This window comes from Epinephelus moara, chromosome 18 (genome assembly GCF_006386435.1).
Source record: "Epinephelus moara isolate mb chromosome 18, YSFRI_EMoa_1.0, whole genome shotgun sequence".
NCBI lineage: Eukaryota > Metazoa > Chordata > Actinopteri > Perciformes > Serranidae > Epinephelus > Epinephelus moara.
The window spans coordinates 39,810,104-39,825,845 of record NC_065523.1 but is presented as its reverse complement, the minus strand read 5'-3'; the positions used below and the strand labels follow the sequence as shown (position 1 = coordinate 39,825,845).

Sequence of the window (15,742 nt, the reverse complement as noted above, 5' to 3'; positions counted from 1 at the left end):
TAACGCTGTGTACAGTCAGGTGAAACCGTCCCCATAACGCTGTGTACAGTCAGGTGAAACCATCCCCGTAACGCTGTGTACAGTCAGGTGAAACCATCCCCGTAACGCTGTGTACAGTCAGGTGAAACCGTCCCCGTAACGCTGTGTGCAGTCAGGTGAAACCGTCCCCGTAACGCTGTGTGCAGGTTGTGTGTGTTAATGTGTGTGTCTGACCAGGCCTGGCTCTTGAGCTTGCGGAGCTCCTTGGTGGCCCAGGTGGCCAGCGTCTTGGTCTTGGCGGTTTTGGAGCGTCTGCCCTCCGTCAGCAGGTCGTTGATGAGCGGACGAACCTCCACCAGCTTCATCACGTCTTTACCAAACGCTGTGCACAGGTCGCTGCACACACACACACACACACACACACACACACACACACACACACACACACACACACACACACACACACAAGATGTCAACAACAAACAGTGAGGCTTTTATTGTGAAAGAACAGACTGAAGGAAACAGCTTCTTTGTCGTCTTTAAACAGTTTCAGATTTGATGGAAACAAGTTTGATATTAAACTTTAACTGTTTCATCATTTTATGTATTGAAAGTGTGTGTGTGTGTGTGTGTGTGTGTGTGTGTGTGTTGGTCTCAGATGTTGTGGTTGTGTTTTCCATCACACACTCAGAGTGGTGCATGATTTCTCTTCATAGACCAACACATTTAAACGGGACGCTGCCAACAATGTAAACATCACACGTCTGTGTGTGTGTGTGTGTGTGTGTGTGTTACCCGATGAGTCCAGCAGCGTTGGCCACCACGCCATCAGAGTGATCCTCATCCTCAGCTATGTGATGGATGAAGGAGAGGATGAACTCCACCCGAGGCTGAACCAACATCACATCAGCTACAGCAGCAGCAGCAGCAGCAGGAGGAGGAGGAGGAGGAGGAGGAGGAGGAGGAGGTGGAGAGGGGGAAGGAAGAAAATGATTAAAACAAGCGCTGTGGTTTCAGAGGCGGCCATCTTTAAACTCATCACTTTGTTTTATTTTGTCGAGTCCCGCAAAACCAGGAAGCTGTGTGTGTGTCGGCGGCTGCCTGCAGCTCTCTGGGTGAAAAAGACTCAGTGATCTGTGACGGCGTAAAATCCTCCTGATGGACTGTGGTCAGGAGGAGGAACCGCCGTCACCTGACTCCGTGTGTGTGAGGTCATGTGACGTGTCTTACGGTGTACGTTCTCCTGGTCTCCCTTCAGGCCCTGGATGATCCCGGTGTAGGCCTCCAGACATCCCTCTCTCAGCTCGTTCAGGTAGTCCACCATGTCGTAGTCCGTCTGCGCGCACACACACACACACACACACACACACACACACACACACAATGACTCAGACACCTGTGGATGGGGACGTCCCCACTGACTGTCTGTCCCCTCATCAGACTCATGTTACAGCTGCAGTGACGCTCCTCCACCTGAGCGGTTTCTTTTTTTACAAAATGTTGATGTAAAGGACTTCCTCTGTGTGTGTGTGTGTGTGTGTGTGTGTGTGTGTGTGTGTGTGTGTGTTTACCTTGTCCACCTGAGCCTGAGATGCCTGCTGCAGAGTGTCCAGGACGATGTCCAGGTATTTCTTAAACTCTCCTCCGATGGCCAGAGCGATGTCCCCGAACGCTGACAGGATCTGAGGCTTCACTGACCGATGGACGTTCTCGTTCTGGACACACAGAGACAAACAGCTGGTCATGGGACGACATCAGGACAGATCAGCTGGACGCGGTCCAACAGGACGCAGAGAGATGATCATGTTCAGTGGAGGACAGGAGGGACAGACAGAGACGAGGAGTGACACAGGAACAGTGACAGATCTGTGAGGCTGCTACCACTCATCCTGTCAGGGGTCACAGGGGGCGGAGCCTATCCCAGCTGACATTAGGTGAGAGGTGGGGTTCAGCCTGGACAGGTCACCAGACTACAAGACAGACAATGAGGGACGGGTCCACTATCAGGACCTGTCCCCAGGTTGATGAGGCTCCACTACAATCTGAAGTTGGCTCTCAACCAAGTTTGTTCCTCCCTACGACCCGCCCCCGCTCGACTTCTGATTGGCTAGTAGCCTAACTTTGGTCCGGTTGGGAGCGAGAGGCCTCCGCTTAAAGCGCTTCTACCAGAGCCCGTCTACGGTCTGCGATGCACACATCAATGCCGCATCAACTTTTTTTTGGTCCTCGCTGATCGCCGCACGTCAGAGTCAACAAATTAACCTGCATGTCTTTGGACTGTGGGAGGAAGCTGGAGCTGTCTGTGGTTTGAAGTCCACCAGGACGGACGGACGGACGGACGGCACAGCAGCTGCACGGCTCCATAAATAATCTGTGTCACACCTCAGGTTCAGAAGCCGTCGGTTCACTCTGCTGTTTTGTGAAGCAGTCTGACATGAGGATGAAACCTGTCGGTTGAGTTTTGGAGCCAAGATAATCATCACACGAGACACGAAACACTCGACTGATCAGCAGCAGCTTCAGTAACAGAGGAATCATTTCACCATCTGATCAGCTCATCAGTTTCAGATCGTCCTGTGTCTCTGAGTCTGAAACCGATCTACAGGACGTTTCAGAGTGAGAGCGTCAACATAACCACAGACACTCACCACAGCTGAACTCTTCCTCACTGCCTGCACACGGCGCAGGAAGTGAGGAAGAGGCCTCGCCGTGCTGCCTGACATCAGACACAACTGTCAGCTCGTTACAAACAGACTTCACATTAAAACAGAACCATCTGTCAGCTGGAACCTAAGTTTCAGTGTCAGTGAAGCTATGACATCATCACAGTGCTGAACAGAGGAAACAGGTCACAGTGACGAGTTGCCAATGAAGGTCTGCTGGTTTTTCCGCGGTTTATGGGTGGAGCTGAGCACAAATAAACTATGACGTCAGACAGGAAGTCATCATGTGACGGTGACACGCCAGAATTAAAAATAAATCAACAAGAATCTGAGTGATTTATGATCACATGACCTCTGACGACCTGATGAACAATCTTTGGTGATGTGTGGTTCATCTGAATCTCAAGGACTTTAAGCACTGTGCTAAGAAAGTGTTTTTCTTCAAGGTTTTCCAGGACTTGATTTTTCCCCTTTTTATCCCCAACATTCCAGCACCTCCAGGACCTGATGTAAAGCCTGCTTAAAGCTCTCAAGTTTGAGGCTTTTTAATGAGCCACAGAAACTCTGCAGGACAGAGAGGATGAGAGGAAGGAGGGATGTGAAGTGGGTGACAGAGTGAAGAGACAGACTGTGAGGGTGAGACATACAGACTGACACACACACACACAGACGGACGGACAGACAGACAGACTTCCTCCTCGTCTTCCTCACCCCGAGGTTCTCCAGCAGCAGCTGCATGATCTCGTCACAGTAAGGCAGGATGTTGGACATCAGAGCTCTGCACAGGTCACACACCAGACCCACCGCCGCCAGACACACCTGTAACAACACCATCATCATCATCATCATCATCATCATGTATCTGAGACAGTAGTGTCTTTCCATCTGTGCAGTCTGAGGCTTTCTGCAGGTTCACACTTCACACAATGAGATTTAACAGCTCTCATCGTACGGACGAACTGTGACCAGGGTTAATGAATCAGTTTGGGTGTCACTCAGTACGTTTCCATGGAAACAGTGAAGTGGAGCTACAGTCCCAGCTGGACGAGGACATCTAACTGGCCTACTGTCCTTGTCCCAGTATACAAGCACAGGAGGGGAATCCATCTATTGAGCCAAGTATGTGCGACTCCTCTACGATAGGTGGAGATATGCCCCCTTTCAGCTTGTTAGTATTGGACCTTTTTCCTGTTGACCTATTACGTCACAGACCAAACAATGGACAAACAAGTTAGCTACGGTTAGCTAGCAGCTAACTGCTACCATGGTGGACAACTTTACAGCTCTGTACATTTGGTCCATCCAAAAAGTCACGGCTCTGGATGTAGATTTCTCCATGTTGTTACCGGCTTCTTCTTCTCTTACACATTTAATGCTATTGGACTTGTGGGTCAAAGCCCGGGGCGGAAACTGTGGAGCATGCTCAGAGCGCCTCGGCCAGTTTGGGTCTGATTGACTGTATACATGCAGGAGTCACATGATCTGGGTGTGTTAGTCCCACTGTGACACATTCACTGCAGGACCATTTCACTCACACTGACATGTTTACATCTGTTTTCTCTGTCGTCATGGAACCGTGCTGAGTGTGTTGTGACTCCATGTGTACAGGAGGAGCTGGGGATCAAACCCGCAACACTGATCTACCAAACTACAAACAGCTGACAGTGAGGAGCTGCTGCAGGTCAGAACATGAAGAGTGGAGGTCTCAGATAAATGTGGTTTGTTTTACATCACAGTCAGCGTGGTGCATGATTTATCATCACAGACCAAACACACATCAACATGAAGCTGTGTCTGTTTACGTGTGTGTGTGTGTGTGTGTGTGTGTGTGTGTGTGTGTGTGTGTGTGTGTGTGTGTGTGTGTGTACAAACTATCAGCTGAAGAATGTGACGACTCTCAGCAGTTGTTAAATTTGTGGTGAAGTTGTGATGACAAAACTGCAGAAATCATCAAACATCACAAATCCTGGAGGGACTGAAGGGTTAACACACTTCCTGTCCAGTGTTAAAGGTGTTGGTGAGAACCAGCAGTGGGTGGAGACAGACAGGTGGAGACAGACCTGATACTCAGCGTAGTTCTTCAGTCCGATTCCCAGGAAAGGTTTGAAGGCATCCATGTATTTCTGGAAGTCGCTGCCAAGAACTGACACACACACACACACACACACACACACACACCGACAGTCAGCAACAACACAAGTCTCTACCCTGTGCGTGTGTGTGTGTGTTTCAGAGTGTGTACCTTCCACCAGCGTGGACACGGCCATCAGAGCGTCCTCCTGGACGCCCCCGGAGCCGGCGGTGCTCTGAAACATCCGCAGCAGAGACGCCATCACCACGTCTGAGATCTGCAGGGCGTCCTGATGCTGCACTTTACGCAGGACGTTCTGCAACAACACAAACAGGAAACACTCACAATGTCACAATAAGAGCGTGAACACGAGGCCTCTGACTTCACCAAAGTAAGAGCGTGACAGAGTGCCAGGTGTGTGCTCTCACCTGTAGAGTGGCACACAGCAGCGACTGCAGGTCGTTGAACTGGATTCTGTCTGAGGTGCTCTGAATGTGAGACTGGAGACACAGGAAGTGACATCATTACACAGGAAGAAGTAGAAGCTGCGGCTACATTTTCAAATCTAAAAGAAATTGTATTGTTTAATTTAATTTATCTTTATTTGTTGTAGAGGAACAATGTACATTAATGAACATTTTAAAAATAAAATGTAAATGCACCCAATTGTAGCCAAAAGGCTTAATTTCCATTGGCAGTCCCCCTGCCAGAAGGAACACGGCTACGTGACCTGGTTCACATTTTTGTTGATTTAATTTGCTGTGAACAGATGTGTTTTCATTTGGTCGTGTGTTTAATGTTTTTTTAGTGAAGAAGTTTTGACTTCCTGTTTGAAAACTTCAGAATAAACTCAACATAAACTCTGTAGTTAAACTGAAATGTGACTGAAACATAATCTGACATCAGTTACCTAAGTCTGTCTCTCTAAGCCGTCAGATAAAGTCTTTGTGTGTCCACTGAGAGGAAATGTGATTTTCTGATCTGACAGTAACCCACTGATCCCTCCTCCGCCCTCCCCCGGTGTCTCACCTCCATCTGTAGGACCTGCTGCAGTCTCTCCATGATGACCAGCGTGGTCTTCTGGACTGCAGGGTAACAGTCTTTTGCACTGTTCTTCACGATCTCCATCAGAGCCTCGTAGGCTGCAGAGCGCAGGTTGTTCTGGTGACCGTCAGGTCTGCACAAGAAACATCATCATCATCATCATCATCATCATCATCATCACTCTAGCAATAAGGTTTACATGTATGTTCAGTGACTGTGACCATGATTCTATTTTGGGGCTGCAACTAACAGTTATTTCATTGTCTAATCGTTGCAGCTCCAGTCTGTTTGCAGTCAAAATGTCCAGGAACAGAGAAGTCAGAGAACATAAGAGTTTTATTTTCTCCAGCTGATGATGTCATATCCTCCTGTTTAACCTCCCTTAATATCAGATCAATAACTAATCAAACTTAAAAGCCTCAGTGTCTGAGTCAGGCTCTGTAGCAGAGTAGAGATAAGTTTCACCTTCAGCTCAGATTAAATCCTTATGTTTTAGTTTAAAGTCGTGTTGGTGAAGTTCTGATCCTCAGATTGTTTCTGTACGAGCTGTGTCGAGAGTTTGTGAACTGATGTTGTGATATAATGTTCTGTTGCTAAACACGGTCCCCAATCAATCAATCAATCAATCAATCAACATGTTCGCCATTTTCTGGCATGAGAGAAAAACAAAGTTATCTTTACTAATTCAAAAAAGAAGAGCAAGACTAACTGATTTACAGATCAGTTATTTTGTGGGTCACGTTTTCCTCTACAGTCCAGTTAACGCCAGGCTAACGCAGGGTAACCGTCAGGCTAACGCAGGGTAACCGTCAGGCTAACGCAGGGTAACCGTCAGGTTAACGTAGGGTTACCACCAGGCTAACGTAGGGTTACCGCCAGGCTAACGCAGGGTAACCGTCAGGCTAACGTAGGGCTACCGTCAGGTTAACGTAGGGCTACTATCAGGCTAATGTAGGGTAACCGTCAGGCTAACGTAGGGCTACTATCAGGCTAACGCAGGGTAACCGTCAGGCTAACGTAGGGCTACCGTCAGGTTAACGTAGGGCTACTATCAGGCTAATGTAGGGCTACCGTCAGGTTAACGTAGGGCTACTATCAGGCTAACGCAGGGTAACCGTCAGGCTAACGTAGGGCTACCGTCAGGTTAACGTAGGGCTACTATCAGGCTAATGTAGGGTTAGCGCCAGGCTAACGTAGGGCTACCGTCAGGTTAACGTAGGGCTACTATCAGGCTAATGTAGGGTTACCGCCAGGCTAACGCAGGGTAACCGTCAGGCTAACGTAGGGCTACCGTCAGGTTAACGTAGGGCTACTATCAGGCTAATGTAGGGGTACCGCCAGGCTAACATAGGGCTGGTGTCAGATCAGGGTTAGGGTTAGTGTCGGGGTAGCGTAGGGTTAACTACCTGTCTGTGGTCTCGAGGAGTTTCTGGACGATGATTTCGAAGGACGAGGACAGACAGTAGGTGCTGGGCTCCTCCTGGTCCTCTGCAGCGTCTGTGGCTTCATAAGCTGCTTCAGCCAGAGACGAGAAGGCCTGACAGGAAGTAGCAAACAGGAAGTTAGAGTTGTGTTGGTGACGAGCAGCATGAAAGAAAGCATGACCTGTAAGTGTCCAGACACATTCAATTAACCCTGCATGTGTCACATGACCTCACAGCTCACCCAGCACACGTTAGAGGCCACTCTTGGCTCCGCCCCCAGGCCTTCAATCAGACACTGCAGCAGGGGGGCCAGGTACACCTCGTTGATGGCGGCTTCAGGTAGCAGCTCACAGATCCTCCCCACCGTCCACGCCGTGGTGTCCCTCACCACCACACTGGGGTCCTTCATCAGCTCGATCAGAGTTGGCATCGCCTGCGCGGCGGGGGGGGGGGTTAACAGGTTAGTGACTGACCTGTTCAACGAAGGGGTTAACTGTATGACGAGTTACTGACCTGCGTGATGAGCGGTTTAACTAGTTACTGACCTGTATGACAAGCGGTTTAACTAGTTACTGACCTGTATGACGAGCCATTTAACTAGTTACTGACCTGCGTGATGAGCGGTTTAACTAGTTACTGACCTGTGTGGCGAGCCATTTAACTAGTTACTGACCTGTATGACGAGCGGTTTAACTAGTTACTGACCTGTATGACAAGCGGTTTAACTAGTTACTGACCTGTGTGGCGAGCCATTTAACTAGTTACTGACCTGTGTGGCGAGCCATTTAACTAGTTACTGACCTGTATGACGAGCGGTTTAACTAGTTACTGACCTGTATGACAAGCGGTTTGAGCTGGTTGAGTTCGGGTCCTTCCAGGATGGATCCGAAGGCCATGACGGAGGCGTCTCTGTAGCGCCAGTCGGGGTTTTTGATGTGCTCTTTGATGAAGGGCAGAACATGAGGAACCACGTCGTCCTCGCAGCAGGTGGCCAGCAGCATCAGACACACACCTGCAGCCTTGCAGGGGTTCCAGTCGTCGTCGTCATCATTCTCGTCCTGTGAGAGATTGAGGTCAAAGGTCAGGTGACGCACTGCACCACAACAGAATATAAAGCTTAAGGTTTAGTAACTCTGGAACTACATCATCTCCCTGTCCACTGGGTCGGAGAGTGAGGGCGCACAGGTGCTGCCCAGGTGAGCAGGAAGTCATTTCATTATGTGTGTGGGTCTCAACCTTCCATCAGCAGTGATCACACTTCCTGTCTCATATTGTGATGCAGTTTGTCTCATGTCCACTGGGTGTCCACACACTTTACAGACTCACAGAGGGGCGTGCCTGTGACAACCAATCACATCTGATAATACAGAATGTGTCACGTCTAGCAACAGGGTCGACCACGCCCCCTCACTGAGCTCAAAGTTTCTGTCGCTCTGAGAACTCGTAGCTCTAAATCTCTCCTGAGCTCAGACTCTGAGACATTTGGTCTGAGTCAGGAGCTCTGAGAGGATCTCAGGATGTTTGTGCCCCAGGTGTGTTACCTGTTTGGTGAGGGTCTGGGTCAGGATGGGGACCAGGTACTGCAGGGCCCCTTTGGCGTAGAACTTACTGGTGTGCTCCGGGGGGCGACCCTGCTCCGAGGCCTGCCATTGGACGAGAGCAAACAGGAAGAGACCAACATACTCAGTCAGAGGGCGGTTTGGTTTAACAAACTGGGACTGATGATGTCATGACGTGCGCTCCCACAGACCTCTGAGGCCTCGATGGCCAGATCCATCTCCTCGTCACAGACATTGGACCAGAACTCAATGCCCTGTAAGGCCACCTCATCGATGTCGCTCTTCATCGCCTCAATAGTGATCTGAGAGGAAGAGGAGACAGACAAAGGGAAAGTGAAGAAGACAAAAGTTTAATGTTTCACATCTGGATTTTAACTCTGACTTAAAGCTGCTTTTTAAACCTGAAGAGTTAAGAACAGCTGCTCGACCTAAAACAACAAAACCACCGTCAGCATTAACACGTCTGACAGATTCTTCTTCTTCTTCTTCCAAACACAATCTGTAGATTCTTTAACTGTGATTAAAGATGATCCAAACTGAGTCTGAGCTGAGCTGAGCTGGAGATCTGACTGCAGACAGAGCCGCTACAATGATCAGAGTTCTTTCTGTCCTCTTACGTTTGTACTTTTTAAACAGAGAACAGATTTTATTTTGTGACATTCACTGGAAAAGAAAAACAAATACAGCCAACAGGAAGTAGCCTGGCTCGTTAATAGCGATGGTCGTTTATCAGAAACTCTCAGATCCTGCTGATCTCCCTCCGGTCAGCTACATGTTCATCATGTTGTTTATTACTGATGCTACGCGAGTTTGATTTGGCGCGGTGACGCCGTCAGCACAGGCTGATGATGTAGGCGACTTTATAATTTGACATAACGACTCATAGTGATGAAGGCTGGTTCAGCCAGTTTACCTAAAATCAAACCAGTTTAAACTGGTACACCAGACAACTAGAAGTTGACCCAACTCTGCTGAGCAGGCCAGACACTTTTACATCACTGCTGAACGCTGCTGCATTACGTCAACGCTCGTCTGTGGGTGACAGCGCAAAAAGTTTTCCCAAATAATTCATGTTGACCTCATTAATATAATTTAGATCATAGAGCTGCACCTGATGATTATTCTTTTATTGATTAATCTAATGAAATCATTCATTCATTCATTCATTCATTCATTGTGCTGAATAAGAAAAAACATGTTGGACGATTCTGCATCACGATGAATCCAAGAATTGATTATTACTCCAGCTCTACTTTCACCTGTTACAGATCTGACACGTGTGTGCGTGTGTGCGTGTGTGTGTGTGTGTGGACTCACCGCGAACAGAGCTGGACCCATGTACGTCTCCATGTACTGATAATACAGAGACATGATCTTCACCAGGTTCTGTAGGGCCGCCACACGCACCTGAACACACCACGCAGGGAGAAACAGAACACGCGTGTCAGAAACACATGGACTGAGTTTAAAGCACTTTGATCAAAGGGGACACGTTGGGGGACACGTTGGGGGACACGTGTCAACACTCACTCTGGTGTCGGGACACTGCGTAGCTTCACACACCACCTGCATGATGAAGTGTCTCTCCGTCTGAAACACAGGAAGGAAACTATAAACATCTGTTTCACAACAAAACAAGAATAATCATCTTTAGATCGACTCCTACAAAATAAAACTTCCTCCTTCATTACTTTTTATTTACAGTTTTTTTTTCCTGCACAAACAAACTTATTTACATGTTGGAGAATAAATGTAAACAACTCTTCATCAGATGAAGACGTTTGACTCATCTGACCCTCTAATATTTATTCACGTAACGACACCTGAAGCTCTCACAGAGGGTTCACAGAGGGCTGAGGGGACAGGAAGTGTGGTGTACGTGGTTACCTCCTTGTCGAAGTTGGCTTTAGTGAACTCCAGAGAGTTGAGCAGGGCGTTGGTGGCGGCCAGTTTAACGTTGTTACTGGGCTCCTCCTTCCTCATGCCCTGGATGATGGCTGTCAGGATCTGGTTGGCGTTCTCCTGCAGCTGCTCAGGGTCCTGAAGGAGCCACAACAGGTTAACATTAACACAACAGTTAATGACTCATCTCTGCTATGATGACGATGATGACGATGATGACGATGATGACGGGAGAGGGGTCACCAGTTAATTAGTTTACAAGGTCATGATGAATTATCAGCACGTGTCATGTTTGACACAGTGTGAAGTCGTCTTTCTGCCGGTGTGTCCGCAGGACGTCCCCACACAGTGAACATCAGTGGATGTGTGAGCAGAGGAGAGTCTGTGTGTCAGAGACGTGATGATTGGACGTTTGTCGTCCTGAGTCAGAGTGGTGCAGTGGCTTCATGTATCAGTGTGTGTGTGTGTGATCACTCACGATGTCCTGACAGATGTATCCGATGGCCTCCAGCGTGGACTCCTTCATGTGTTCGGTGCTGGAGGGGTCGGTAACGTTGGCCACCAGCTGTGGGATCAGCTCAGGCCACTGGTTCACTGGGATCTCTGCACAGGCGATCCCGGCAACGCACTGCGACGCCGAGCTGGGCCGGTACGTCTCTGTGCCCAGAGTCTGTAAAACCTGCCGGACAGACAGAGAGACAGACGGACGGTCAGGACATGAGGACTACATGAACGTGAGATGAATGTCATGACAGTGGGGACAGTCTCAGGGTCCTTACGTAGTTCTTGATCTCGCGGCGAGCGTTGGCGTCGATGGCCAGCCATCTCTGCTGGTACTGTGTCTTCACGTCGGGGTCTTTGGAGGTCAGAGAGTTCTTCACCTGCAGACCGGCAGCGACTCGAGCCACCTGAGTGTTCCCCGGGTTCGCCAACACTTTAGACAACTCCACCAAGAACGTAGGCTGAGGGAGGACAGGAAGAGGACAGGAGGAGGACAGCAGGAGGACAGAGGGAGGACAGGAAGAGGACAGGAGGAGGACAGGAGGAGGACAGAGGGAGGACAGGAAGAGGACAGGAGGAGGACAGGAAGAGGACAAGAGGAGGACAGAGGGAGGACAGGAAGAGGACAGGAGGAGGACAGAGGGAGGACAGGAGGAGGACAGGAGGTGACTGAGGTCAGGAGTCTTCATCTGTGATTGTGATCAGTTTGTAAATTAAACACTAAGAAGTTAAAATATTTAAACAGTGTGAGACAGAAATAAGGTCGTGTGTCTCCACATGACGACTGACTGTGACCAACATGGCGTCTGTGCGCGGCATTAAATACCAGACACAAGTACGTGAAGTTTGAAAACCTTCAGCTCAGAGTCGACATCAGCTGATGAAGATGATGTGTTACTGTAGAAAAACCCTGTGTGTGTGTGTGTGTGTGTGTGTGTGTGTGTGTGTGTGTGTGTGTGTGTGTGTGTGTGTGTGTGTGTGTGTGAGAGATAGAGCTACTCAGGAGGACGTTGATGGTCAAACATGGAGGGAGGGTTTGTTGAGTCATGGAGGCTGTGATATACCAGAGAGCATGATGGGACGTTTCCAGTGATGATGCAGCACCTCTCACTGACTGTCTGAGGGTTGTGTGATATGAACAGACGGTCGTCTCACTGCTGTAACTCTGCACCTTTTCACACAGAGGTGGCGCTGCAGAGCTGCTGTGAAGTCCCGTCTTTACATTTTTACACGACCATAAACGACGGCGGCGTCATGGCGCTCCTGTGTGTCATTTTAGACAGGAGGACAACAATATTTCAAACTGAGCCGCTGCAGACGAAAGATGAAACTGACACCATCTTCTTTAATAGACTCATTTTTGAAAGTGCTGATCTCACTGACAAACACATTTCCTGTGGCGACTTCATAATAAAAGTCAGCTCCTGTTTTGGAGGTTAAATGCTTTTAATGTGAAGCTGCAGCAGCAGGAACTTCACACAGCGCTCGACAGATACTGAACGCCATCAGAGAATATCTGGTAAAATGTCTGCTGTAATCTGTGTCATCAGTGATGTCACAGGTTTATTAACTGGAGGGGCCGTACATGATTGTTACTGACGTGATGTCATTGTTATTGACATGTGATGTCATCATTATAGACATGTGATGTCATCGTTTTTGACATCAGGTTCTGCGTTCATTTCATCTGTACTTGTGGACGTTCTCTAGGAGCTTACAGATTCATCAGAACCACCGCAGGGCGTGAAGGCAGTGTAGCGGAGTGAAGTGAGACGCGACTGCAGGAGACGGCCTCACAGAACACCACCGTCCTCAACGCTGCCTTCGTTCAAAGGAACATTATTAAGACCTGCTCAGCTGTCGCCTTGTTTGTTGTTGACTCCGCCCTCCAGTGCCATCTATTGGCTGTATCTATGACATCATAAGGGACACATGGAAGCATGAGGGCAGTGAGGTTTCAACATTTGAAATGGACGAATCTATTTTTGTGCGTCAAAGAAGATGCCGCCATCGCTTGGTTTTGTGAGAAAATACAAAGATGGGACTGTGTAGAGGCAGAAGGGCTCCAAACACACTGATTATTGATAGGTTATGGATTGGTTTTGTGTCCCATGAAGAACACATTAATATCAGCTCTAATCCATATTGTCTCAACAGTTTAAATTTCATTTGTTAGTTCACAGATTTCTGTCTCGGCCCTCAAAGTGTACTCTGGAATATCAACTTTATTAACACTGTATTAATTAATAATAAGCTGCAGAAACATTCCTGATGTTCTTCACCCAAACAATCAGTCACCAGGTTACAGCTTCTCCAACTTAGACATCAGCTGGTTTGGACATTTGAAGATGTCTCGTTGGACTCAGGAGATTTCACACAGAGCTGCTACTACAGCTCTTCTTTACATTTTTACACTGAACCAAACAACGGCGGTGATCAACACAGAGCCTATGCCTGTAACCTACGCCGTAGACTGACGTGCACCTTTGTTTGGAAAATGTGTCCATATAAGACTAGTCTCGCCACCAGACAATCAGAGATCTCCGCCTTCTGATAGTCTGGGGACACTCCTTTCTAAAGTGTGTTTAACACACCGGAGAAAACGGCCGGCAACAAAGCAATGCCTCTTGCCTTTTTTAAAAAGGACACGCCTTCCCGGAAATGTGCGCTCCCCCTTTTCTCGTCCGCAAGGAAACAAACACACAGAGAGCTTGAAAATGGATGCCGAGAGATTAAACTCTGTTTTATCAAACGTGTGTTCAGTCCACAAGATTGTGGAAATGAAGGACTTACAGCGACTTTGTTTAAAACTTTTAACGCAGTCGGACTATATTTACGAGCACAAGAGCTCAGCGAGACACCGAAGGACCTCCCTGCAGATTTACTATTGGTTCTGCAACGTAGGGAGTTTTTTTTAAACTCTGAAATTGTATCCGCCCATCTAAACACAAAATCAGGGAGAAAGACATCAGTCTTTAGTTAAGCAAAGCGTCTAAAGACTGACTTGTGAGTCTAATATAAGACAAGTGTAAAGTTAAAGGCCCTGACACACCAAGCTGACGGTCGGCTGTCGACCAAAGTCGGGCCGTCGGTGAGCGTCTGTCGCCCTAGTTTTTGCGGTGTGTCCCGCACCGTCAGCACTTCGGCGTCGGCAGCTTTTCGGCTGATTGAACATGTTGAATCGGCGGCGGAGCTTGTCGGTGAGAGAGATCACTCTGATTGGCTGTTCAGGTTTTATTTCCTCGCCCCTGTAGCGAGTGAATCTGCCTGTAGTGAAACCGGGGCTAACCGGTGCTTCCTCCTCAGGCTCCACTTCACTCAGCTGCCCCACAGACCCGCTGCTTCTTCACACTTTAACCTGAATAACAAACCGGAGCTAGCTGGGAGCGGCTAGCGGAGCGTTAGCCGCAGCATGACCGGAGGGAAGCACAGCCAGTTAGCCTCCGCTAGTCTCTGAGCTAGCCCCGGCTCTCCGTTTGGATCCAACCGGAGCACCGAGCCCTGGTTTGTTATTCAGGTTAAAGTGGGAAGAAGCAGCGGGTTTATCGGGCAGCTGAGTGAAGTGGAGCCTGCGGAGGAAACACCGGGACCGTCTGGATGTAATAGTCCGTGGAGGTGCTGCGGTGCTCGGCTGCACAGATAGGAAACCCCTCGGCTGACAGGATGTACCACTCTCTCACTCCGCTCTCTCTCACGCAGGCGCAGAACGTACGTGCTACTTGGCCGTCGGATGTAGTCCGTGTAGTGTGTTCAAATGCAACTGACACAGGGCGACGTGAGGCGACGTGAGGCGACGTAGACGACGCAACAGTTGGCTTTCGTCGCCGCTAGTTCTTTGATGTCGGTTTGGTATGTCAGGGCCTTTACAGCACTTCACAGAAACCCCACTGCTGACCAGTGTTTGAGGCGTAACTGCAGAGTGACACAGACACACCACAGCACAAGTATAAAAGCTCACAACAGCCAAGGCCACGTGCATAGGCTGCAGCGTTAGTTCTGTGCAGAGCTGATGCACAAGTATAAATCCACCTTGACTCTAGTGGAGCAACAGAGACGAGGGTAAGATGCAGATGTAGGAAACACCTGGCGTTTGAAGGAGGGTTTCCTCACAGATTCTACTGCCTTGATTTCCATCATGCAGAAAAACTTTTTGTATAAACTCCACAGAGCCTCATGAACATGAACATGACCTTGTCCCGTTCGTGTTTGTTGAACTTTGACCTCCCTGTGTTTCCCTGGGTACAGTGACGGCTAGTTAGCACACGTTAGCATTTAAGACTCTTAACAATGTATTTAGGACATTTTAATAGCAGTTGAGGCCTTATTTATATATATTTATATGTATTTATTACTTCAATGTCTTTTTGAGGATCTGCACGAGTCTTGTTGATGATTTTTAATTTTCTTTTAAATAATTGTTGAATGATTTTTATTGTTCAGATAATGAACAGATACACATCTGCAGCCCTCACATCAGATGGGTGTAGCTGCCTCCATGAAATGCTAACGCTAGCAGGCTGACTGTGTGTGTGTGTGTGTGTGTGTGTGTGTGTGTGTGTGTGTGTGTGTTAATGGGGTGGTGGGGGGGGGGGGGGGGAG

At 48.5% G+C, this 15,742-nt stretch overlaps 1 protein-coding gene and 1 non-coding gene across 2 annotated transcripts in view; both read right to left on the bottom strand.

Moving 5' to 3' along the window:
- Positions 1–62: 62 nt before the first annotated feature.
- kpnb1 (karyopherin (importin) beta 1) overlaps positions 63–15,742 on the bottom strand; it is a 17,204-nt gene continuing 1,524 nt past the window's right edge. Inside the window, exons 3-21 of the mRNA XM_050068797.1 lie at positions 11,422–11,604; positions 11,121–11,321; positions 10,628–10,780; positions 10,271–10,330; positions 10,058–10,147; positions 8,932–9,042; positions 8,723–8,824; positions 8,015–8,239; positions 7,423–7,614; positions 7,164–7,294; positions 5,743–5,890; positions 5,142–5,213; positions 4,885–5,029; positions 4,703–4,785; positions 3,354–3,461; positions 1,551–1,694; positions 1,210–1,315; positions 775–889; positions 63–375 (exon numbers count right to left, since the gene is read on the bottom strand). Of these exons, the coding sequence (XP_049924754.1) occupies positions 84–375; positions 775–889; positions 1,210–1,315; positions 1,551–1,694; positions 3,354–3,461; positions 4,703–4,785; positions 4,885–5,029; positions 5,142–5,213; positions 5,743–5,890; positions 7,164–7,294; positions 7,423–7,614; positions 8,015–8,239; positions 8,723–8,824; positions 8,932–9,042; positions 10,058–10,147; positions 10,271–10,330; positions 10,628–10,780; positions 11,121–11,321; positions 11,422–11,604 (2,661 nt within the window). The 3' untranslated portion in view covers positions 63–83. The remainder of the gene's footprint in view (positions 376–774; positions 890–1,209; positions 1,316–1,550; positions 1,695–3,353; positions 3,462–4,702; positions 4,786–4,884; positions 5,030–5,141; positions 5,214–5,742; positions 5,891–7,163; positions 7,295–7,422; positions 7,615–8,014; positions 8,240–8,722; positions 8,825–8,931; positions 9,043–10,057; positions 10,148–10,270; positions 10,331–10,627; positions 10,781–11,120; positions 11,322–11,421; positions 11,605–15,742) is intronic.
- LOC126406206 (small nucleolar RNA SNORA79) lies at positions 1,031–1,170 on the bottom strand. The gene has a single exon (XR_007571673.1). It is a non-coding gene; the product is annotated as a small nucleolar RNA SNORA79 (small nucleolar RNA).